Source organism: Saimiri boliviensis, chromosome 2 (assembly GCF_048565385.1).
Source record: "Saimiri boliviensis isolate mSaiBol1 chromosome 2, mSaiBol1.pri, whole genome shotgun sequence".
Classification (NCBI taxonomy): domain Eukaryota; kingdom Metazoa; phylum Chordata; class Mammalia; order Primates; family Cebidae; genus Saimiri; species Saimiri boliviensis.
In genome coordinates, this window is record NC_133450.1 from 159,628,944 (window position 1) to 159,655,422 (window position 26,479).

The 26,479-nt window shown below is 38.9% G+C and overlaps 1 protein-coding gene across 1 annotated transcript in view; it reads right to left on the bottom strand.

Moving 5' to 3' along the window:
* The window catches only part of ERMP1 (endoplasmic reticulum metallopeptidase 1), a 58,720-nt gene extending 33,255 nt beyond the window's left edge, over window positions 1–25,465 (bottom strand). The window contains exons 1-10 of the mRNA XM_039474760.2: window positions 25,039–25,465; window positions 23,069–23,370; window positions 17,359–17,486; window positions 16,474–16,579; window positions 8,296–8,442; window positions 7,539–7,631; window positions 6,543–6,755; window positions 5,135–5,355; window positions 1,062–1,236; window positions 478–668 (exon numbers count right to left, since the gene is read on the bottom strand). Of these exons, the coding sequence (XP_039330694.1) occupies window positions 478–668; window positions 1,062–1,236; window positions 5,135–5,355; window positions 6,543–6,755; window positions 7,539–7,631; window positions 8,296–8,442; window positions 16,474–16,579; window positions 17,359–17,486; window positions 23,069–23,370; window positions 25,039–25,376 (1,914 nt within the window). The 5' untranslated portion in view covers window positions 25,377–25,465. The remainder of the gene's footprint in view (window positions 1–477; window positions 669–1,061; window positions 1,237–5,134; window positions 5,356–6,542; window positions 6,756–7,538; window positions 7,632–8,295; window positions 8,443–16,473; window positions 16,580–17,358; window positions 17,487–23,068; window positions 23,371–25,038) is intronic.
* Window positions 25,466–26,479: the final 1,014 nt, after the last annotated feature.

The following is a 26,479-nucleotide window of genomic DNA, read 5'->3' on the forward strand; positions in this document are numbered from 1 at the left end:
GAACTTTCATGTGCTAGCAACAAGGTAGTGGAATGATAATGAAAAAAGCCTCATTAGAATTGGTCTTCCTTCACTAGCTCTAACAGCACTAATAAAACCACCCATGTATTTATTAACATTTGCCTCTAATTAGTAATTTCAAAACACACTATTAGGATCATTCACCACCAGGCAATCTCTAACAATTCATACTTGGTAAGCGCTCTACAAATTCACACTCAGGTATACAAAAAGCTATATGAAAAGAGGTAAATTAAGAGAATTTGGAAGGATAGACAGGCAAAAATTTTTTAAATACCAACAACAAAAACTCCATTCTACAGTTTTTTACCATACCAAATTTACAAGATGCACAGCCATTCACCATTTCTTCTGCTGCAGATTTTCTCAATAAAGTACACATTATACTATTTCACAGAATCTAGTATGGCTAAACTCATATAAAAAATGAAGAAGAAAAAACTTATTTTCTCTTACAAAATAGGAAGAGAGAATCATTGCACAACCAGCCAAAATGGATGCCAGCACAACATCAGGTGGGATTTCGGAACCACTTCTCCCGAGGATAGGAGTAAACATCTCAAATACCGCCCAGATGAGGTACAATGCATAAAGATAAGGAATAAACATCCCCAAAAGGTAAAAAGTAAAAAATTTTCCTTGGGCACCTAGGGAAAAAAGAGAAAAAAGTACATATTTATGAAATCCTACAGTGAAGTATAAATTTTTATAGTACTGGTGTGCCTTGGTACCCTAACAGAAACTAGATTAGGTATGACTTTTGCCCTTAAGGGTATTTGTTATCTTGAAGTAGGATCTTTCACTCAAAAGGATAAAATAGAAATAAGAGTTAAGCAAAATACACAATATATTAGCATATGTTCACAAACATGAGAAAGGGATGGGGTATAAGGCATAAGATAATTTGTGTAGTGTGAAAACTTTTAAAAACAACTTAGAAAGTCTACTCGATAAAATAAAAAAAGAAAGAGTCCCTGAAAGCCTTATCTTATGTACTTTAAGGTATTCTCCCATGTGTATCAAAATAAAAAATGTCCTACCATGCTGCTTAAAGTCCTTATGCACACAGAGCTTTGTGAGCAATGGGAATGCTACCCAGACAGCACTAATAAATGCCGAGCAAAGTCCTTGGTAAGTGAGGGCTACAAGAAAACAGCAATGGACAAACAGCGAGACGTCAAAAAATACTTCTCCCAGATACTGGTCACTGGCATTCTGAAAGAAAGAAAAAATGCACAAGCAATCTCACTCACAGGTCATTCATAAAGAGCTTTTATTCTAGTAACACAATTTTCATCACTCAGGAAAATTATATTTTGTTTTAAACACGGTCTGCTCTTTAAACTGATTTAAAGTAAACACTAAGAAAGCTGCTTCCCATCATGAAGTAATAAATTCAAATTGCAGCATAAGGGCAGTTTAACCAGATAGAGTACAAATGCTCCATATACTCTATGATTTTCTTCTACTAGGCTAAAAGTAGAAATACTCCAAAACAGAAGAAAAGACTCTCCTAAAAAAACATTCCTCTCTCTAAGCTTTTCTGTTCATGCAAATTCCAAACACTGTTTCAGACAAACTAGAGAAACGACCTGTGAAGGAACATTACGAACTGCTGCAGCACCACCAATAGCCAACACGTGGAAAACTGCAGGACCTTTAAAGCAATCCGGAATTTGGCTTATTTTCCTGAGTCTTTTCTATCTCCAGTTGGTCTTGTACTGTACCTTTGCCCCCTTCTTGTATTCTTCATGCTTTAACATTATAAAATTTGATCTTATATTTTTTGAGATTTAAAGTCCAAGGGTTCTTGTGCAGCACCTTGCACTCTTAATTTTGAGACAGGCCCTTGCTCTGTTGTCTAGGCTGGAGTGCAGTGGTGCAATTCGGCTCACTGCAGTCTCAGCCTCCTGGGCTCAAGGGATCCTCCTGCCTCAGCATTCTGAGTAACTGGGACTATAGGCACACACCACCACACCCATCTACATTAAAAAAAAAAAAAAAATGCAGGGACAGGGTCTTGCCATGTTGCTCAGCCTTGTCTCAAACTCCTAGCCTCAAGCCATCTTCCCACCACAGCCTTCCAAAGCACAGGGATTACAGGTGAGAGCCACTGTGCCTGGCCTAATATGAACTTAAAATATTTTAACATCCACATGAGTGATTCTATTCACACAAACATGAAAGTTTTAATTACACTACATAAATACAAAGATGGAAATGGAGAAATAGATATATTTAAGTTTCTCCTTCCTCTGCCTTCCCATTTCTGTATAGCCCAGGGCATGTTTGTTCTAAGGGATCCTACTTCAAGAGCTCAACAGAGTCTGTGATATGTTTTCAAAACAAGTTGAAGTTCATTTGACAAACCTTCCCCACTCCCAACAATGAAAGATAGGCTACAGTTGCTAAATGTGTAAATTATTAACACAGTGCTGATCAAGAGGCTTGGTCTTTAAAAATAAGAAAATAATTCTTATTATTCAATTTGAAGCTGAATGACACACAGATATTTTAAAAACAAAGATCTCATTTTAAGTGCCCAAACTGTACCAAAGATAAAACATCCCTCCAATTTATTTTCCTACTCACCTCTATTTATCCCTTCCCCAGTCCTGCTCCATTCCAATTCACTCTATATATTGCTATCCGTTTTCATACACGAATTCTCACACTAATCTGCTCAAAACATTTCAATAGTGGCCCCACTGATGTTTGGAATCATGCTCTCCCTTCACCTTGGCCTACTTTTCCAGTTACTGGACTGCCACCTTGTCTTCACCACACTGGACTTTCCATTAACTGACGCACATGCATTTTATACATTTCCGCCTTAAACTACTCATCTATTAGTTCTCCATCTAGTAAATGTCAACACATGCTTCAAAAACCCCATAAAGGCCAGGTGCAGTGGCTCACGCCTATAATCCCAACATTTTGGGAGGCTGAGGTTGGTGGGTCACTTGAGGCCAGGAGTTGGAGACCAGCCTGGCAAACATGGCAAAACCTTGTCTGTACCAAGAATACAAAATTTCGCTGGGCATGATGGGGCACATCTGTAGTCCCAGCTACTTGGGAGAATGAGGCAGGAGAACTGCTAGAATCATCAGGCAGAGGCTGCGGGAGTCAAGACTACTGCACTCCAGCCTGGGCAACACTGCAAGACTCTCTCCAAACAAACAAACAAACAAACAAACAATTCAAATGTTGCCATCTCAGCCACCCTGCCACAAGCAAATTCATCTCACCTCCCCTGTATTCCTATAGCACAGTTACATGTCAGTCTCACTTCACCCCACGACATAGAGCAATTATTGTCATTCCCACCCCTTCCCAAATGAAACTGAGAGCTCCTCAAAGAGATCAAATTCTTACGACTCTCCTATGGCATCATTCTTGTTTAATAATAATAATAATAATAATAATAATAATAGAGATGTGGTCTCACTTATGTTGCCCAGTCTCGTCTCAAACTCCTGGCCTCAAGCAGTCTTCCTGCCTTGGCCTCCCAGTGTTGGGATTACAGGTGTGAGCCACCGTGCCTTGTCTCTGATGGTATACCATGTTCACCGGGCACTTAAAGAATATTTGTGAAAAAATGAAACACATCACTCTTTCTATTGTGCTTCCAGCCTAAAGTATTACGATCAGACAACTGAAATTAGTAAATGAAATTTTATTAAGCATTTCTATCCTACTCCAGCCCCAATCAACGATAGTCAGCCACACTGTGGTCAAACACTATTACAATAAGAATAAGCATGTGAAACTGAGCCCCACGGTGTAATTCTTTTGGGAACTGAAGCCACTAAGATAAAAATATGAGCTCAACCATAAGCAGATGGCTAACCTCAAAGAACCTTTCTTCAACAAGGGCTGCTAACATGGAAGGGTTCCACAGAGCACATCCCAACATTAACTGAAACTGAGACCAAGGTTCAGATATGAAAGGCATGCTTGTGGAAGGATGCTGACTTATAATCATCCATGTCTCATTCAAAACCTTAACAGGATAAATTGAAAACAGTAGTTTTACATGGAGCTAAGATCTTCCTCTTTAATTCACAGTCTGAAACCATGTTGCTCTCTTTCACTGTCATTCATTTTTATACCTATTATTTTATAGCTTTTTAATTTTTATTTATTTTTTTGAGATAGGGCCTCACTCTGTCCCCCAGGCTGGAATGCTGTGGTACAATCACAGCTCACTGCAGCCTTGCTCTCCTGGGCTCAGGTGATCTTCCTACCTCAGCCTCCCAGACAGCAGGGACTACAGGGGCACACCATCATGCCTGGCTAATTTTTTGTATTGCTTGTGGAGACAGAGTTTCACCATGTTGCCCAGGCTGGTCTTGAACTCAAGCGATCTGCTTGCCTCAGCCTACCAAAGTGTTAAGATTACAGGCGTGAGCCACCGCACCCGGCCCATAGCCCTAATTCCTAATTTTATTTCTGCCAACAAACTTATCTATTTGAAACCATAACAATATTCTCAGTATAAATCATTTGGAACCCTATTTCCCTTCCCTCTGTTTTCCTTAGCAATGTGTTTTTAACCCCAATGACATACATGCGTGTAGAACCTGAATCAGCAATATATAGTTAAAAGAAAAAATAGTGAGGGAAACAACTGAAGAGAAAACTTTAAGTGCAACATCCTTTTAGGCAAGAAATACTTGCTGTGTGTTAGTGCTGTGTATCAGATACTACCGAAGCACAGAGGATACAGAAATAAATAAAACAATCCCTATCCTCAAGGAGTTTACACTCCAGTGGAGAACAGATTCTCAAATAACATAAGTAACTGGTTGAGCCCAGGGCACAGTTACAAAAACTGCAGCAAATTCAGTGGAAGGCTGCGCTAACAAGCCTTCCAAACACCACCACCCTAACACTGCTTATAGCCTGGCTTTATAATCTCATTTGAATTTTGTGACTTTATCCTCAGAATAAGAAATCTTCCAGAAAATTAACACAATGCGGGTGTATTTTCCATAACCAGGCTGAACAATTTTTTAGCACTTAAAAGATCAAATACAATGAATCCCACTTAAGTTGATCTTCAATCCTTGAAAGCTACAAAAAGAAATCAACAGATATACCAAACACTTACCATGTAATAAAATCTTTTTGCAAGAGTATGTATAAATATTATTTTGGCTACAGTTGCAGTTCCATACAGACAAACGGAGACATAGAAGTGGTTATACCATGACAGAGACTGTCCAATAAGAGAGATGAACACTGCTATAATGAGAACGGTAACAAGGCTAGTGAACCAGCTAATCACAGTGATCCCAAGTCCACACAAGAAGTCCTTCTTGTAGTTACCAGCTAATGAAAAGAAAACAAAAAGTTGAGATCACCATCTTCATCAAATCAATTACATAACCAGTCAGTAGAGCTAAATGGGAAAACATTAAAACAAAAAGCTTTCCACTGTAAATGAAAAATACATATATGTCCAAAGTGTTGAGGTTGGCAAATCACTAGAACAAGAGAGTTATCAAAGAATAATATTCAGGTAACATTTATTAAGAGTCTCTAGATACTAAATACTCAAAAAGATCAGTCTTCTAGGACTAGTTCAGGTATATTCCTCATGAAGGAGGAGGGCAGTCTTAATATTCTTCACTTTTGGTATGCTTTGTGTATCAAAACATTAGCAAGAATGGAAGGCAAAATTCCATATAAAATGTTCTTAAAAGAAGGTAACATAAGTAGATAACAAGTGTGGGAAAAATGAGCGGTGATAAAGAATTATTTAAATTCATGCTAAATATTTTATCTGGTAACACCACACAGCAACTTAGACTCTGAAACATTTCAAATAGAAACATTTCAAATAGAAGAAACAATTTAACCACAAGCAGTTCATTCAGACTTAAGACACTTACCCATTCTGGCTACTGGTCTGTCTGTGGACAAGACATTTTTCTCTTTTTTGAGACAGCATCTCAAACTGTTGCCTGGGTTGGAGTGCAATGGCACAATCTTGGCTCACTGCAACCTCCACCTCCCAAGTTCATGCAATTCTTCTGCCTCAGCCTCCCAAGTAGCTGGGATTACAGGCACATACCACCACACCTGACTAATTTTTTTGTATTTTTAGTAGAGAAAGGTTTTCACTGTAGCCAGACTATTCTCAAACTCCTGACCTCTTGATCCGCCCACCCCGGCCTCCCAAAGTGCTGGGATTACAGGCGTGAGCCACTGCGCCTGGATGGACAAGATTTTCTAATGGGACTTTTTAAGTCAATCTGTACATTTTTCAATAACTTCTATGTAGTACCTAACATGGAAGTAGTATGCCTACTTTCGGAGTCCCTAAATACATATAAGTTGAGTAGTTCTCCAAGATGAAAAGTATAATAAGAATATTAATATTTAAAAATTTATTATAATATAAAGCAAATATTGTCTTAAGATTTTGTTTTCTGGGAAGATATAAACAAACTGAAAAATTTCAAGCAAATTCTACAGTAATGCCAGTATTTGTAGTTTTAGAGGAAAATACTTACTCTTATGTTTGGGCTGCAACAATTTTTTACCCAGGTATAAAACAACAGCCATTACTACCATGTAGTTTATGATTGAGCCAATACGAGAGGGGTAGGCAATGACAAATAGGCCCAGCACATCAAAGAAGACCATGTTTCCATGTTGATACTTAGAAGCAGCAGCCAGCATATCAGATGTAGCTAGATGCTTAAGAACTGCTAAAATGTTGTCACCTATTAGTTAAAAAAAAAAAAGATAAAAGATAAAAAGGTTGAATAAACTGTAATTTACATGTACAACTATTTAAAGCAGAAATAAACTATCTACTGTTTGAATGAAAAAATGGTTAGAAACAATGTGAACAGAAATCGCTTTCTACCCTCCTACTGCTGTCTCTTTTTTCTTACCAAATTTCTCAAATAAGGTCCATCTCCCCTTCTCATTTCCTTTCCAGTCAGATGCTCAGCCAGCTGGTCTGTATCTTTTCCCTTCTACTAGAACTATTACCTGTGATCAACTGTACCCTCATTGTTGACAAATCCAATGGCTGTTTCTTAGTATCCATTCATTTAATAATATATATTAACTGTACCACACACTCTTCTAGATATCAGAAATTGAGTGGCGAACCAAGAGATAAAGGCCTTTTGCGAAGCTCACAGATGCTGAACAAGCTGTCAAACATGTTAAAAATCAAGACGGAGAGGTAGCAGAGTCCTATAGGAAAACATCATGGGAGACTCACAGAGCTACATTCTTACTGCTGCTCAGCAATCCTAACAAACCGTGGGCCAACTCCTTTTTCATTTCCTCACAATGAATATTCCTAACCTTAATTGATACACTAGACTACAGGACTAAAATTCAAGATCTCATCTCTCCAACGCCAAAGCCCTAGCTCATTCACACTGTATACTGCCTCTTTAATGCGTAGACCACAGAATATGTACACATTTATGTATTATCCCTAATATTCCATCTTAGTATATATCAGAAGTCTAAATTAGAATACCAACCTGCTCTCTGAATGGAATCCGTAAGAATTCTGTCTGCCGTGTCATACTTGGTGTGATAAATGTATCCATTCTCAATAAAAGCTAAGTCTATTCCTAAGATATACAGAGGGGAAAAAAAGTCATTTTAAAGATCAACCTTGGTTTAGGCCTATTTGTTTAATAAATTCCTAGAAGACAAAATGTCAAAGCAGTGGCATGACTGCTTTGTCACATTTATAAATGAATGACATAAATTATCTTCCAAATTCTTACACAACTTATAACTTTGGTACGTAATTTGATAAATAGTGATTGAAGAAGTGTATTACTCCACGGGGAGGCATTAAAAGTCACACAGCAAGGGTAGGAATATTGAGTTGGGAGGCCATCAAAATTTTGCCACCTACGTTCTTGCCAGGCCAAAGCCAAATTTAACTTCAAATAAGACAAGCTGCCAAGGGAGTTGGCAAAGCAAGACAACAACAAAAAGACCCCTGAAGGATCTATTACCATCTTTTGGGAAGGAGGTGCTAAACAGTTCTTCCCTGTTCTTCTGTCACATTATGAGGCAAGATGACATATTCTAGAGGAGGCAAGCATTTAAATTAGTATGGAGTTTTAAAAAGCATTAGGAACTCTGTTTTAGTGAGTCAGAATGTATATTTCTCAGATAAAGAAATTGTTTCAGAAAATGCTGTTTACTCATAAACTTTCAAGATTAAAACTTGCTTTTGATAAATAAATATTGCACAACAGGCCATAACCATTGAAAATATACCTGGGATGTTCCCAAAATCCCTGTAGATACGGAAGTCAGTATCTGAAGGAATGATTCCACTCTGAAAAACCTCCTGAGCCACCACAGAAGCAAAAGGGTGTTTAGCTGCTGAAACATAAGCTTGAACCAACCAAGGATTTTCAGGACCTAAAATGAAATGTGACAACACAATAGAAGGTTATTCTGGCAAATTTTTTTTTTAACATACTGTTTTTCAACACATTGAAAACAGTAACAGTGGTAGTTTTGGAAGATTCGTTCAAAATATATCTTTTCTTCCCTTTTTCTGTAGTTTCCAATGTTTCTCTTATACGTGTCTGACTTTTAGAAAAAATAACCTCTTGTGAAAATAAAATTATTTTAAAGTATAAAATAACAGCAATACAAAAAGTCTGTCTGGGCCGGGTGCGGTGGCTCACGCCTGTAATCCCAGCACTTTGGGAGGCCAATGCAGCCATATCACAAAGTCAAGAGATCAAGACCATCCCGGCCAACATGGAGTAACCTCAGCTCTACTAAAAACACAAAAATTAGCTGGGCATGGTGGTGCACAACTGTATTCCCAGCTACTCGGGAGACTGAGGCAGGAGAATTGCTTGAACCTTGGGAGGCAGAGGGTTGCAGTGAACCGAAATTGCACCACTGCACTCCAACCTGGCAACAGAGCAAGACTCAGTCTCAACAAAAAAAACAAAGTAACTGTCTGAAAATGAAAGATCATTCATAAATCTATCATCCTAAAATACCTATTATCAATTTTATATCTTTAATTTTCTTACTAATATAGGATTGTATGTAGCTATACTCAATGAAGATATCTATACTTTGGATATTATTTTTTCAATTAACATTATATTAAATGCATTGTCCTATGTTGCTAGATACAAGTTGTGTATACATTATCTGAAATGCTTGGGAGCAGAAGAATTTTGGATTTTTGACTTTTTTGGATTTTGGAATGTCTGCACTATTCTAGTCAGCATCCTTAATCCAAAAATCCAAAATCAGAAATGCTCCAATGAACATTTTTTTTGAGCATCAGCTCAAAAAGTTTTGAATTGTGGAACATTATGGATTGCAAATTTTCAGGTCAGGGATGCTCAATATGTAATACAATAATCATTTTGATAAATGCTTAACATTTCAGTGAATACGCCATAAAGTTCCCTGCTACTTTTTATAATTTGTCATTATTAATAATTTTCCATCTGTATCTTATACATCTACAGTTTTCAAACAGGAGTTTCCCCTTTAGGATATTGGGATAAATTGTATTATAATTTATATAATTATAATTATGTAATTATATGTATAATTATATAATTATTCACTCTTCCTTCCCTGAAAAAGGATTATACATTCCTACTCTTGCCACATAACTTGTAATGCCTGCCTGGAGAACGAGTATATACTCTTTCTTCTGTACCTACTAACTGCAGACATGGATACATTACTTGCTCTGGTCAACAGTGTAAGGAGAAATGATATGACCCTCAACTGAGCAGACTTCTCAAAGACATTAACATCATTCATACCTACCTTTAACTTTGATTTGTGAGATCAATACATCCCTAATAGGGGTTTCCCCTTCAGCCTGGATCCCAGAATGAATAAGACACATGGAATATAATAACCATGGATCATAACTGCAGTTATTCAGAAAATAGAATGCAAGAAATAAGCCTTTTCTGTTGTAAACCACTAGGATTTGGGGGCTCTTACCACAAAATTTAGCAACAGATTTACTGATGTAAACAAACCAAGTAACTGAATGTCAGGGAATCTAAGAATATTATTTTTGTAACTTAACAGATTATAAAATTGCTTTCCTACATTAAAAAAAAATGACCAAGGCTGGATGCAGTGGCTCACACATGTAATCCCAGCACTCTCGGAGGCCAAAATGGGCAGAGCACCTGAGGTTAGGCATTCAAGACCAGCCTGGTCAACATGGCAAAACCCTGCCTCTACTAAAAATGCAAAAATTAGCCGGGCATGGTGGCGCATGCATGCTGCTTGGGAGGCTGAGGCAGGAGAATCACTTAAACCAGGGAGGCAGAAGTTGCAGTGAGCCAAGATTGCACCACTGCACTCCAGCCTGGTGACAGAGTGAGACTCCATCTCAAAAAATAAAAATAGTATTAAAAAAATTTTAAATGACCAAATAAAGCAGAGAGACACTACAGAAAAAGACACATAGGTAACCCAGATACTGGAGTTACCAGATTTTTTAAATGGTTAATATGTTTTTAAAAACACAGATAATATCAATTTTACCAGACAAGTGTAATCCATTTAAAAGAGTCAAATGGAAATCCTAGAACTGAAAAACACAGCTGATGTTGAGAATTTTAATAAATGGGCTTAACACAAAGTTTAATACAGCAGCAGAAGGGATTAAAATTAAAGCATACAAAGAAAAAAATGTTGGAAAATACACAAATGTGAGTAATTGGGAGTCCCAAAAGATCAGAAGATAGAATGGAGAAAACAAATGCTTTAACACTTAATGGCCAAGAATCTTCCAAAACTCATAGAACTCAAGCATGAATGCAAAAAGGTCTACAAACTCCAAACAAAATAAATATAAAGAAAAACCGTATCTGGCAGCATTTACTTTTGAATACTATTCCTCACCAAAAGAAACCAAGTCTCCTTAGAGAAATGGCTGATTCCAGGTCTGGGACTACCAAAGTACGAGGTAAGTTGAAACACCTGTGTCAGAAAGCAAGACAGTGCTATACAAGACATGCCAAAGGGGCTCAGGCACTGTTTTGAAGTAGACACCACTGGCCTAAACTGGGACAATTCATGCAACAAAATAAATGACAGTAACAGGATATATAATCTACAGAGTAAAATTAAAATATATAAAGTACTGAAATAACAAAAGAATGAAAATTGGAAAGCCTTCCTTCTAAGATAATTCCAACTATTATCTACAGGAAGAATGATGAAGCCAGAAACTCAGCATTAGCATTTGGTAACATTATAATAAAAATGTTTGGGGACAAGAGCCATCAATGATTACTAAAACTAGGATCAAAGTTTTATGGCAAACAAGATATTTAAAGTATTTATCACTAAGGGGAAAACAGTAACTTGTACAAAGATAATAGAAAAACCTGGCAAATAAATATCTTAATGAAAATATAATGTCAATAATTAATAATGAGACAAATAGATATTACATGCCTCCTGATGTGTTGAACTGAGAAGGACACAAATACAAAAGGAAAAAAAATGATGGGGACATACACAGATTATATGAGACTTTATCATATCAAAATACTATTATATTACTTTGATATTAATAAATTTATACTAAAAAATATGATGAAAACTGTACTGAAAAACAGGTAAAGCCAAACTATAATTAATTATCTTAAAAATTATCCTTTTAGATGGGAGGGAGTTGTATTTGAGAAGAGACAGATTTAAAAAAAATGCCTAGGCGGGCAAGGCAATCCACCCTCTTTCATGAGGCAGGGTTGGAAAGATTTTCACCTTACAATAATTAAGTCTTCAACTTTTTTTTTTGACATGTGTTAAATAATGATTATGATTTATTTAACAATGCATGTTAATTAAATGCTATATTTGATCCCAGATGTTTTAAATGGCTAGGACATTAATGGAACAAATGGAAAAATCTAAATATGCATTATTTATTATAGTTTGTTTATTATAGCATGTAATCAATGTTCAGTTATAGAAGAGCATGTTTCTTTATCTGAGACGATCATCCTCAGATCATTGATTACATAATTTTTCAGACTGGTGCCACCCTTGATATTGATCTTTGTAGCCAAGGATAATTATCTCAAAAAAATATAATCCTCTTCATTTTTCCTTTAAAAACTTTTGTCTTCCTTTACTGCCCTAGTTTACTATGGCACACAGTTTCACAGTTTACTATGGCACATGTATTCCTACCACAATGTCCATTACTAAATAAATGCCATCTTTGAGAGTCTCCCTCTGTCCGTTATTCAGATTAACAACCTCACATACATTACACTAAGATAAAAAAAAAAAAAGTACAGACACAAAGACCACGTATTGTATGATTATATTTATATGAAATGTCTACAACAGGCAAATCTTTGGAGACATAAAGTAGTCAGGTAGTTGCCTAGGGATGGGGGAAAAGGAATGACTGCTAGTGAGTTTCCTATTTGGGATGATAAAAACATTCTAAAATTGATAATGATGATGATTGCACAACTGTGAATTACAGATCTCAATAAAGCTGTAATTTAAAAAAAAGAATTGATTCTAAAGAAGGCTACAGGCCAGGCATGGCGGCTCACACCTGTAATCCCAGCACTTTGGGAAGCTGAGAAGGCGGATCACCTGAGCTCAGGAGTTCGAGACCAGCCTGGCCAACATGGTGAAACCTCGTCTCTACTAAAAATACAAAAATTAGCCAGGCGTGGTGGTGCACACCCGTAATCCCAGTTACGTGGAGGGCTGAGGCAGGAGAATCACTTGATCCCAGGAGGCGGAGGGTGCAGTGAGCTGAGATCACGCCACTGCACTCCAGTCTGGGCAACAGAGCAAGACTCCATCTCAAAAAAAAAAAGGTGGCTATAAAGTAGCAGTTCAAATATGATTCTATTTTTGCAAGAAATATATATACATATACGTACATATATATTAATGTTTGCACTTAGAAAAAAATCCGGAAGAGTATAGACTAAACTATAACCCTGGTGTGCTCTGGATGGCAGAATTACAGGGGCATGAATATTTTCTCAAAAGGAAAATACAATTCTGTGACCCTTTTGCAATCAAGCCTCTCTCATTTAGGAAATGAGGTCACTGGTCTGATAAAATCAAGTCATTCTTTCTGGCCCTTCTTAAAAATTATGTAGTAATGATTATTCCAGTCACTAAAAACTTGCCAAATGAATGTCTATTTCTGAACTGACAATGGAGTTCTAGAGCACAAACTGCTTTAAACAAAAAGTTTCCAGGACAGGACAAGTATTATCACACAGAAAAAGAAGTCTTGTTTAAAAAGCTGAGGACAGCATGATCTGGCATACACTCTCAAGCACAACTCCAAACCAGGCAGCCCTTTATCCTTTTTTAGTTAAACATGCAAATAACACTAACTAGCTTTTTGAAAGCCATCCCCATGAGAAAGGTAGTTTTTTGTAGGCAGTGGCATTAAAAGAGAGAGAGATGCTGGGAAAGGTATTAGAATGTCAGAAAGCACCCGGAAAGCTTTCAGGCATGCAGTTTGGCCATAAGAAGAAGCTCCAAAATCTGGAGGAAAAAAAATCACGTAAGAATTCAGAGAAAAGAGGGAGATAGCCTCTTCAAATCTTTAGTAGGGTGCTCCTCCAAAAAAAATTAACTTTGAAATATGGCGACTTTAAAATGAGTAAAACATTTAAATTTTATGTTTACACTAGCGAGTCATAAATCTGGTTTTTGCTTTATTATTAAAGTGATCATATATGTTGCAAAAGTTTCAATACATAAAATTATAGAGTATAAGTAATGCATTAATAACAATCAATTCCGGTCTTAAATTCATGAAACAACAGAGAATTTAAACTGCTGTTTTACCTTTAACCCAGTCCTCCATTTAAGTGACACTTACCCGCTAGTAGCAACTGCTCAACATGTAGAAAGGACCAACATCAACAGTTTGTATACATCCTTTTAGATAATTTAATTATTTTTAGAATTTATGCAGCTGCAGAATTTTTATCTAAAACCATATACATTTAATAAAAAGAGTAAGGACTCTGGGCTAGGCAGGTCTACCAAAAGTGAGTTTTTTAATAGATGTCAATAAGTAACGGCTAGTCAGTCTGGACCTGACTATCCATTACTAAGTGTGTTTTAAACTTTTTGGACTACACATATGTAAAATATGTTAATATATGTGCATAAAGTACTTATGCATTAATATTTATGTAATAGAAAAAAATCCAGGAAGGGTAGATTAAACAATAAGGCTGGTTTTTCTCTGGACAGGAGTGTAGGGGTAAGGTGCTGTGATAACATACTAAAACCATGGAGATGAAAGCACTTAACATATAGCATACTTCAACATAGAAAATATACATACACACTCCTCCCTACATGGAGCCCCGAGATTTTTCACAAGAGGAAAGAAAAACTGAGTGTCCTCTCTGCTTACAGTATTTTCTTTTGCTGCTTTTTGATCTGGTGGTTGTTATCTGTACGTGTTCCTCCTATCTTGAGTGACATCCAAGAAAAAGAAAGAGGCTGGGCGTGGTGGCTCATGCCTGTAATCCCAGCACTTTGGGAGGCTGAAGTAGGCAGACTGCTTGAGCTCTGGAGTTAGAAACCAGCCTGGGCAACCTGGCCAAACTCCATCTTTACAAAAAAATAAAATAAAGTAACAAATTATGCAGTCCCAGCTACTCAGGAAGCTGAGGTGGCAGGATCTCTTGAGCCCTCAAGGTGGAGGTTGTACTGAGATGAGATCGTACCACTGCACTCCCGCCTGGGTGACAGAGTGAGACCCTGCTCAAAAAAAAAAAAAAAAAAAAAAAAAATTTTATATATATATATATATATATATCTATAATAGTGTAGACTCTACTTACTCCTGCAGATATTAGATCCCTGCTTCTTCTCATTAAAGAGTAAAGAGTAATAAAGGAGAAAGATTTGAGACTTAAAAATAGAACCTTGCTGCTTCTGACATCATGACCTTGAGATTGTCAAACGCTTAGCTGAAGTAAAATATACATATATTTTGAAAGACAAAAGCTTAAAATAAGATCAATGGAGACTATTAAAATACAGTATTGTTTAGATTACGAAGACATACTTAGGACTTAGCATAGCTTCACAATTTAAATAAAATCAGGTCTTAAGAGGGTGCTACAAAACAAGTTCCCACATCATCTCACTTCCCCCAGCCCATCTCGGCATGCAACACACTATTCAACATTAAAACATTCAGCAAATGCTACATCTCTGGATAAAATGCATTCTAACAGGGCAGGGAGATGGAATGGAACTTTTAATGTCAAATTTTAGTATGCCCTGACTAAACAAATCTATGAGCTTTGAATTTTGTTAACAAAAACAGTTAAAACCCATGTATGCCTGAGGCTGCAATTTTTTGAATTTTTACATGTGTGAAAAATCAGACCTTGGTGACCCCCTTGAGCAGAAAGATATAAATAACTCACACAGGCTTAGTGTTTCAATAATGGGACACTAGGCATAAATGGGCTAAGCTGATATTTATCAACTCTATCCTGCTATCCTTAGAAAAATTTAATCATAAAACTAAAACTATTTCTCTAGGCCAGGCATGGTGATTCACGCTTGTAATCCCAGCACTTTGGGAGGTCAAGGCAAGAGGATCACTTAAACCCAGGAGTTTGAGATCTGCCTAGGCAACACAATGGGAGCCTGTCTCTACAAAAACATTTTAAAATTAGCCAGGCGTGATGGCAAGCACCTGCAGTGCCAGCTACTCAAGAAGCTGAGGCAGGAGAATCACTTAAACCCAGGAGGTCAAGACTGCATGATGGCACCACTGCACTTGAGCATGGCTCTGTCTCTAAAAAAAAATAAATAAAACAAAAATTCTTCTGGCTGATTAAATATTACTAAATTTTTTTAACATTCCATTAAATCAATGATAAATTTAAACCTGTTAAACTACAGGCAAGTTTTCTCATTTTAATTCATGAAATGATTGACATTTAAAATTATTTATATCATAATCACCCATGGTGGCTAAAAGTTCACTACCTATATAACAACCTAGTTGGAGGTTGAGAACAAAGTCTCTCAACCTGGACTGTCTAGGTTCAAACTGCACTCTGCCATTAACCATCTGTGAAACCTTATGCAAGTTATAATCTTTCTGGACTCAGTTTCATCTCTAAAATGGAAATAACAGTACTTATCTTACATGTTGTTTGCAGAATTCATTGACAATATATGCAAAATGCTTTCAACAACACTTGGCATATAATAAGCACTATACAAGTGTTAGATGCTATATTATTTTGTTCAATATTTTTAACAAAGACAAGCTAACACCACCTCATGCTTTCAGAATGTTCATTCAAAAGACTGTTTATTAAAGAGATCACTTACAACCAAAAACTTCCAACTTTTATAAAAACCAGAATTGCACTGAAATATACAACCCACAGTCTCACATACCTGTTTGGAATACGAGTTCTTTCCCTCCTACACCTGCTGCCTCCAGGTTAATGAATGCACGAATCAAGCTAGCCCAGGGATGCTGAGTAATGAAACCATGACTGGCCTTAATGAGAAGGAAAGAAAACAAATATTTGTTAAACAATCTTAAACTATCAGTCCTGATTTTGCTTAAACACAGAGAGCCTATTTTGATGAGGTAAGGACGATGAAAACAAAAAAAATCACTCTTCAAAGGCAGTATCCAAAGACATTTTCTGCTTCTTTTTTCTATGCATAAAGGCTATGCACATCATGGGTTTGGAAAGTCACCCATCACAGAAGGCAGCCTGATTACCATTAGTGGTGCCAAACAATATCCCTGGTAAGCACAAGACTGTACAAAAGAAAAGGCAAAGAGGGCTGGGCACGGTAGCTCACGCCTGTAATCCCAAAACTTTGGGAGGCCAAGGTGGGAAGATCACCTGAGCTTGGGAGTTTGAGACCAGCCTGGACAACACAGTAAGAACCCATTTCTTTTTAAAAAGAAAAAAAAAAAAGAGAACAAAAGAGACAATCCATATGGCTGGGCATTTGTTTGTGCCAGTCTCAAAACATCTCTGAAACCTCAAAGTCAAAGAAAACCTGAGAAGGGTAATTATGCCATCAAAGAGCCCTTCTGTGAATCAAACACTGCCACAATGATCCACTGAGTGAAGTTTTCCAAATATTAAACATCTCTACATATATGGTTGTGAATTTTTTATTTAGTGTTTAGTGTATATATAGTATTTTCTGCATATCATTTTATACTACCCACAGGAGTAATAAAAAATGCATTTAAGTGTTAGCTATTATTATTCTCATCCTTATTCAAGTCTAATAATGAAAACAGTAAAATCTCACTTGCAAGACATTTTCCTCAGCACCATTAAAGAGAAATATGACAGCATGATGCAAGGCTTCTGAAGATGTTGACAAGACACGAAGGACCTCCAGCATCACTGAGCAGCTAACTGCATCATCACTGGCACCTTTAAATCAGAAAAACAGATTTGCTGCTCAGATTTTAAAATCTTTACAACATGACCCACTAGGACTAGGAATGGAGTTCTTTCCCCGCCTCCCCCCACCCCAGAGAAGCATCACAATAGCCACATGACCAGAAGCATAGCTCTGTCATCATCAGGTGACAATTACATCCACCAGCGGCAAGTTCCATGACGGGATCTTTGTCTGGTTTGCTCACTGACTTACTCTCAATGCCTACAACCAGGCCTGACCCACCACAGTCACTCAATTAGTGTCTGCTAAATAAAGCAACCTGAGGGGACCTAATGTCATACTGGAAACTGGTATTCTCAACAAACCAAAGAAATCTGTTCCATTCTTTACCCGTATTCCACATCCTCTCTAATAATCTCACAGCTTCCTGCATCACAGCTTCCTGCCTCATCCCCCACTGCACCCACTCCTTTCTTGCTTGTTTTCCTGCCAGAATCACAAAAGCTGCACAGAGAGGTCATTTTAGATGGTGTAACATTCCTTAAAGGTTTCTCCAAAGGGACTATGTGATGAAAAAGTATAAAGAAAATAACAAGACAGAGGAAAAACGACTAATGACGTAAGTAGTATTCTTGGTCCCAGAACACATACTCAGTTGAACCTCTGAACCTCTTCTTGATTCAGAAACTGTATATGTTAATAAAAACTAACTATAAAAACGACTTCACTGTCTTGCTTTTTTAAAGCTCTGTAAGAGGTAGTTCAAGGAACTGATTGGATATTTGGTGATACCAAGGAATTATTGTTAGGTTTTTTTAGGTGAGGCAACTTGTGGTAGTATATCAAAAAAGGGCCCTTATCTTACAGCAATACAGACTGAAATATTTTTACAGAGGAACTAATATAGCTAACATCTGCTTCAAAATAATCACGAAGTTGGGAGGGTAGTGGCAGGAAAGAAACAAGATCAGACTGCTGAAGCTGGGGGATAAGTACATTGGGGTTCATTAAACAATTCTGCTTTTTAAATATATTTGAAATTTTCTATAACCAAAAACTTAAGAGTAATCGAAGTAAATAAGCACTATTATAACTCAGGCAATAACATTTCCGGGTTTAAACACTCAGAAGCAGAGTGCCAAAGAGTTTAGCATAGATTTGAGAGCAAGAAATATGTGGAAGTCAATTTGAGCTCTATCACTTTACTCCACTATTTCCTGGTTTAAAGAGCAAGCTAATGATACCTACCTCACAGTTTTGTTATAAGGGTCATACCAGATAATGGCCGGTGCCTAGCACCTGGGAGGCATTTAATATTCATTTTCCCTTCTCTTTGCAAATCTGAGGAAGGCTCTGTAGCTAGCTAAAATTAAAATGCTGTTTGGGCTTTGTTAAATTCCAGACCCCCTTCCTACTTAAGAAGAAACTTTTTTTTTTTTTTTTGAGATGAGGTTTTGCTCTTGTTGCTCAGGCTGAAGTACAATGGCACAATCTCAGCTCACTGCAACCTCTGCCTCCCGGGTTTAAGCAGTTCTCCTGCCTCAGCCTCCAGAGTAGCTGAGATTACAGGCATGTGCCACCACACCTGGCTAACTTTATATTTTTAGTAGAGTCAGGGTTTCACCATGTTGGCCAGGCCAGTCTCAAACTCCTGCAGGTGATCTGCCCACCTCGACCAAAACTACTTATTAACCACACTTGTCTAAGTGGTGATTACTGGTCTGCATTTCAATCTAAGTGAAACAAAGTAATATCTAATCACTATCAAATAGAAAATGCTGCTATTAGCAAAAAGTGTCACCCTCCAAAACCCTCATGAAATAAACTCTTTTTTTGACACTGTAAGTTACTTTAAAATAGAAAGCAAATAATAAGATGTTTAATTCAAAAAAAGAGAAAGGGAAATTCAAAGGTATCTATACAGGGTTGATTAAAAAGTTAAATTGTCCGTTCAGTATCCCCTATTTTAAGGTTCTGGTGTGTTAGAAGAGAACTACAGAAGGGTCAAATATCTAAGAAAGTGAAGGAAAGTTAAGAGGACAGTCTTAGAAGGGCTAGGTGCTTAACTGACATCCCTTTCCATTTAGAATTAACCTTGAAATTGAAACCACCCACAAAATAACTCAGTGCCTCTTCTACCAATGACCTGGAACCACACAGCAGACTCAAAAAGATAATTAAGGCTTTTCTGTGGATAACATTACTCCTAATTGGTATCAATACCCGAGTCCCAGATACACAGCTGAGAACATAAAAAGAAACAAGAAGTACTTCAATTAGGTCATCCACCAAAAGGATCTAGGTGATAGTCTATTGCAGGGGTGTCCAATCCTTTAGCTTCCATGGGCCACATTAGAAGAATTGTCTTGGGCCACATAAAAAATACACTAACACTAACAACCACTGAGGGGCTAAAAAAAAAAAAAAATTACAAAAAAATCTCATGTTTTGAGAAAGTTTACCAATTTGTTTTGGACCACATTCAAAGCTGCCCAGGGTCGCTGGCTGGACAAGCTTGGTCTACTTTATGAATATGTGAAACACTATTTTTAACAATTTATTATTTACAGAAATTTCCTTAAGATTGTTGCTAAGGATATTCTTTTTTTTTTTTTTTTTTTTTGAGAAGGAGTTTCACTCTTGTTACCCAGGCTGGAGTGTAATGGAGCGATCTCGGCTCAACGCAATCTCCGCCTCCTGGGTTCAGGCAATTCTCCTGCCTCAGCCTCCTGAGTAGCTGGGATTACAGGCACGCGCCACCATGCCCAGCTAATTTTTTTGTATTTTTAGTAGAGACGGGGTTTCACCATGTTGACCAGGATGGTCTCGATCTCTTGACCTCGTGATCCACCTGCCTCGGCCTCCCAAAGTGCCGGGATTACAGGCGTGAGCCACCGCGCCCAGCCGCTAAGGGTATTCTTATAAAATTTTAGTTAAAAGTAGGTTCTAGGCCAGGCACAGTGGCTCCCACCTGTAATCCTAGCACTTGAGAGGATGAGGCAGAATTATCACTTCAGGAGTTCAAGACCAGCCCGGGCAACAAAGTGAGAATTTGTCTCTATTATTTAAAAAGAAAAAACAATAAAAAGAAAAAGTGCATTCTCATGACTTAGAAAAATGCTGACCTCTAGTAATTAGACTGTGCATATACAATTTGTAACATTTGGCACTATGTTTGTAAAGGGTAACTTAATATGCCACTCCAAAATATGTCACTTTGGCATATCGGTTACTTTGAGCTGAAGGCAACTGAGAAGTAGGTACTATACAAAAAAGCTCTCTGCCCTCTCCTTATTTGCCTAAAAGCAGGATATAAATTTACCAACGTGTCCCGCTTCCCTTCTCCACCAGAAAGTACAAAGGTTGATCACAAAAGACAACTTTAAACTCTTAGTGGCTTGGTGACCTTTATGTACCATTTATTTGCCTTCCTACAATTTGCCACCCCTGGAAACTCAAGGTACTTTTCCTTTCTTTTGTCACTTCTCTAAAAATGTACTGTTTTGTAGAAGACACTACATAAGCCAGATTTCTAAGCCACCTCTTTGAGATTTACTCATTTTCCCTGAGTATCTCCCATGTACATGAAGTGCATGTGTTAATAAACATCTATTTGATTTTTCTCTTTTTAGCTTGCCTTGTGTTACAGGGGTCCACCAGTTAAAAACTAAGAATGGTAGAAGGGAAACTTTTCTTTTGTCCCTACATTTGCTTCTAATTCTTGTATACACAGCCTTCTTATATAAAGTTAAGCAACCATGGTGTTTATTTGCCCCTTCCCAGAATTTAAGCATTGCTAATAGTGGGCAAAGGGTGACATTTACTACAGTTTTGAAATGGACATTTAAAAAAAAAACCACAGTGGTGGCTGGGCGCAGTGTAATCCCAGCACTTTGGGAGGCTGAGGCAGGTGGACCACGTGAGGTAAGGAGTTCAAGACCAGCCTGGCCTACATGGTAAAACACAGTCACTACCAAAAATATAAAAAAATTAGCTGGGTGTGATGGCACAGCAGGAGAATCACTTGAACTCAGGAGGCAAGGATGCAGTGAGATGAGATTGTGCCACTGCACTCCAGTCTGGCGACAGAGTAACACTCGGTCTCAAAAAAAAAAAAAAAAAAAAAAAAAAAAAACCACTAGTTACCCCAGTAGCACACAAAAGTACTTCTGGCTTATTTATACTGATTTTTGAAAATGCAAGTTACATTCTAAATGCAAATGTCAAGCTTTCTAAATGAAGATATTCTAATATGTATCATTTTATCAAACAAATTTTACTTACATTTTGTGTAACTCTAGATGTTCAAATTGGGCCCACTATAAGTTTAAGCAATCCAGAAGTGTTAATACTATGTAAGAGTTAATAGAAACTTTTAAAAAACATTTTCCATGCCAGGTACTATTTTAATGTTTTACTTATATTTACTCCTCCCAGTAACACTATTAGGAAAGCACTATTATTTTCTCCATTTCACAGACGAGAAACTAAGAAGTTAAGCAATTTGTGAAAGAGAGTATTAATTACGCTCTAATATTCTTTTTCCATTCAAATGTAGCTGAAAGAACTGACTGGCCAGGAAATCCAGCACCTTATCCCAGTTTTGTCTCTGATCAGTGATGATCAGCTAAATTTACTCCTGTGTCAAATGAGAGGGTTGAGCCAGATGTCATCTCAGGTCTCATCTTCCCCTAAAATGCTACACCATTGAAAAATGCTATTTTCTATCCATACTTACAATGCCTTTAACCACTGAAAACAATTTTCTGAAGAATAAATATTTTAATAAATGGAAGTTCAATTTAGGGGATTCTCATTCATTTAACAACTATTTATTATGTCAAGCATTGCCTTAATTGTAAGTGTTCTGTTTTGCCAAATTATTTTCAGAGATTTACAGATTAATTAGGTACTTTAACAGTATGGCATCCTCAGTGGACCAAAATTCTCACGTTATAGGTCAACAGAATCTGCTATGAGAGATAGCCCCCAAACCACAGCCTGGGACAGCTTTGAATGCAGCCCAAAACAAATTCGTAAACTTTCTTAAAACATGAGATTGTTCTGGATTTTTTTTTTTTTTTTTTTTTTTAAGCTCCTCAGCTATTGTTAGTGTATTTTACGTGTGGCCAATGACAATTCTGCTTCTTCCAGTGTGGCCCAGGGCAGCCAAAAGATTGGACACCCTTGTTCTAGAACCATGCATCCCTTGAAGGCAGGGACTGTCCTTACCTGGTATCTTCAAAGTCTAGTATAACAGTCAGCTAAGTAAAACACTTTTTAAGTGTCAGAAACCTAACTCCAGGACACAAGGACACACACACTGTCTGGTAACATTGAGAAGGCTGTTTCAGTCTACCAGGAATATTCCAAATCTTGTCACTGGGCTGCTGGCATTAATACCAAAAAAATAATATTAATAAAACAAGAGAATACAGAATGGTTAGATCCTAAACTAAATGATACTATCCTAATTATCCTGCTTTCCATCACAAATAAAAAAGGTTTGCCCAAGAAAATGGTCCCCACAATTGCCCAAGTAGCTTGGGTTATGTTAACAAACTTTCTTGGCTGTAACAACTTCCAAATGACTAAAAACACAGGTACATACCTGGTGAGTTTGCTACTGAGTCAAAATGACAGTTAGCCAAGATAGCATGCTGGGCTCCATCTCTGGGTTCCAGCTTTACCACAACATTGGTGATGTTGTCATAATAGCTTGTAAAACCTCCCAAGAAATCAATGCTAAAAGAGCCTGTGGGCCGTTGCACATCTACTGAAATCCTATGAAGGCTGTTGCTTTGCACTTCAATCAGTTTAATCTGTTCCAAAAGGTAGTGCACTGTCAGAATTTCATTTTCTGGACTTCCTGTAGTCCTGGGGCCAATGGAGGTTATGTGTTCAAGATAATCCCTGGAAGTGACCAAAAGAGTAACAAAGGTTTGTAGTTAAAATTGACACTTAGCATGGGTTAACTTTTCCAATACACACAACTTCCTCCCCCAGAAAGCTTAGTTCTTTGACTTCTCATATAAAAAGGACTGCCTTTTATTATTTCAGACACCAAGTGAACATCACTTGTAAGATTCCATGATTTTATTTTTGCCTCCCACGAGTTTACCCCCTCAGTTTTCTCCACCATCCCACTCGCAACTTCTCCCTGTATCAAACCAATACAAAGCCTAGGGATGTATTCAAAACGTGTGACCATTGGCAGGGTGCTGTGGCTCACGCCTGTAATCCCAGCATTTTGGGAGGCCAAGGCAGGTGTATTGTTTGACTCAGGAGTTTGAGACCAGCCTGGGCAAGGTGGTGAAACCCCCTCTCTTCTAAAAATGCAAAAACTACTTGGATGTAGACTACTACCCGCTTGTAGTCCCATCTACTCAGGAGGCTGAGAAAGGAGGATTGCCTGAGTCCAGCCGGTGGAGGCTACAGAGCGCTGAGATGGAGCCACTGCACTCCAGCCTCGGCAACAGAGCCAGACCCTGTCTCAAAAAACAACAAAAAAAAAGTGTTGCCACTGAAGACTAAGCAGGATAGAATATTACCCGACTATACACACTCCTGAAGGTTATAGATTCCGGGTTAGTGATTTTAAGTAGCAAAAACCAATGAGGAAAGATCATCAAGTCAAGAGGTTAAACGGGTTGGGGGGACTTTTGATGAACCCAGCCCTCGTAATTTACACCCAAGGTCTAATAACTTCAATTCAAGCCAAAACCAATTCTACCCCTAATGAAAACAAAAACTTTTTTTGTCTTTTCACTGCATTCCAAGTGGGGAAAGCGGGGGTGGGGATGGGAGGTGTTTCAGAAATCCTTAAGAAGCTTGCAACACTTTGCATTCTGAGAACAACTTTTTAGAACACAGCAGCTGCTGAAAACTTTAAGCTAGCTTATCATTTCATGAGCTTTGACACACCTGGGTTACAATATCTATTACTTAATCACCTTTCCTAGCATTCTTAAAGGTCTTTAAAAAAAAAAAAAAAAAGTCAAACCTTAGATACTCACTAATCCAAGGGGCCTAAGCAGGAATCTGAGAATTTATCTGGCTACATACCAAATTTTGACTGGGCTGTGCTCCAGAAAGAGATTCTATAGCTTTCTGATTTGGAGGCTGTGACCCTCAGAAATTTAGAACACTGCCCTAGCCCCTTCCAACACCTCCCGCCCCCAAAGCGAATTGATAAAACAGTCTAGGTGCACAGATTTCAGTCTCCACTCCATTTGGAAAGCAGAAGGGCTAAGCAAGGTAAAAAGTAGAAGCTGTTTCATAAGATGGGGAAGACGACTCACAACCAACCATCCGTACGCAGGGCAGACAGCAGGTGAAAAAGCAGGCTCAATCTACTGGCCACCCCAATCTGCACCACGAGCTCAAGGGGGAAAGGCAAGTCTCGGCAATACAGACCCCAGGACAAGCAGGGTCACCCCACCCACCCCACGTGCAGCCCAGGAGGGGCTAGCAAGTCCTGGCGTTCCGGCAGGGGCGGGTGCACACAGGTGCGGTGCCCCGAAGCCTAGGCAGGAGCCGCAAAGGGACGCGCGGGCCGTGCCAGGAAGGAGCGGCCAGTACCTGGCATGGAGCGCGTCGAACTCCCCGCGGTGTCCAGCAGCCCCACGCAGCACAAGCTGCTGCAGTGAGAGCTGCACCAGCGTCCGCAGCGCGAGCAGGTAGAGCGCGAGCCCCAGCGCCGCGCGCGCCTCAGACAGCCCGGTCCCCGCGCTCCGGCTCGCGCCGCCGCTTCCCCCTGGGCTCCTCTTCCGCGTCCTCCCGCCGCCGCCGCACCCATCCACCAGGGGCTCCTGCGCTCGGGCCTCCCTCTCCGGCGGTGGGACGGCCGCTGGTCCCTCCCGACGCTCTCCTCCGACGCGGTGCCTCCTCACAGCCGCCGACTCATAACCCCACTCCATGGCCGTGAACCTCAGGGGCCAGCCCAACCGCCCCAGCGCGCGAAAGCCCAGGCTGCCACCGCCGCCGCCGCCGCCGCCGCCGCCGCCGCCGCAGCGCCTCCTAGTGAGCGGACGGAAACTGCAGAGGGCCAAACTTCTTCTGATTGGCCCGTCCCGCCGCACCAAGACCAGCTGCTTTGGCAGTTCACGAGTGGGCACAGCTGCGGGGCCGACCCAGCAGCGGGTGGTGGATACGCCGTCTCCCGCAGGGCTTTTCCAGCCTGCTTTAGGATGGAGATTGCCAAATGAAAAGACACCTATTTACTCAAAACGAGAAACGTGAGAGATCGCCTTCGAAAGAATGCATAAGGCTCTTAAGGTGCACCAGGCAGATAAAGAAAGCAATGGCCTGGATTTCGTAAGGCATGTTAGAACGTCAGGCTCCAAAACTGTGGGTTCCTGGCTCTTAAAATTAGAAATAAGACTACGCCAGGGAGGCCCAGCCTATTGCTTTCACATGCATAACCTAATCAGATCTTCAAAACTCAGCAACTTAATCTGTGCTATTACTGTCTCCACTTAACAGATAAAGAAAAATAATGGCTTTTATTGAATACCTGCTTATAAGCTAAGCGCTGGACTAAGTGCTTTAACACATTATCTCATTTAATTATCTTAACACTTAAAAGGAAATATTTTTGTTCCCATCCAATACCCGAGAAACGTAGAGATAACAGGTTTTATGTCATGGGCTCCCAAAACAGCATTCTGTTCCACTATTACATTAGCACTCTGCAAGTGAAGGTTCAGAAAGGCCGTTCTTCCCTTGATGACTCCCTGGGGCGTTAAGAAGCAGGGCCCTGGTTTTAGTGCAGATCCTAGTGATTATCTACTCTTCTTCCTGGTTGCTGGTACCATGAGCCCCTCTGCTCCAAGGTTCTTTGTCCCCAGCTGAAGATACCTGCCTTAAGGGGCTTCAGTGAGGATTAATCAGCTAATATATGTGAAAGATCCTCACATAAGATTCTCATTAAAAACTATTTTTCAGAATTTCTCTTCTCATGCAATCCTTTGTAGATTAGATTACAGGCTACTTTCCTATCATGATAATCACAGAGCTCTAG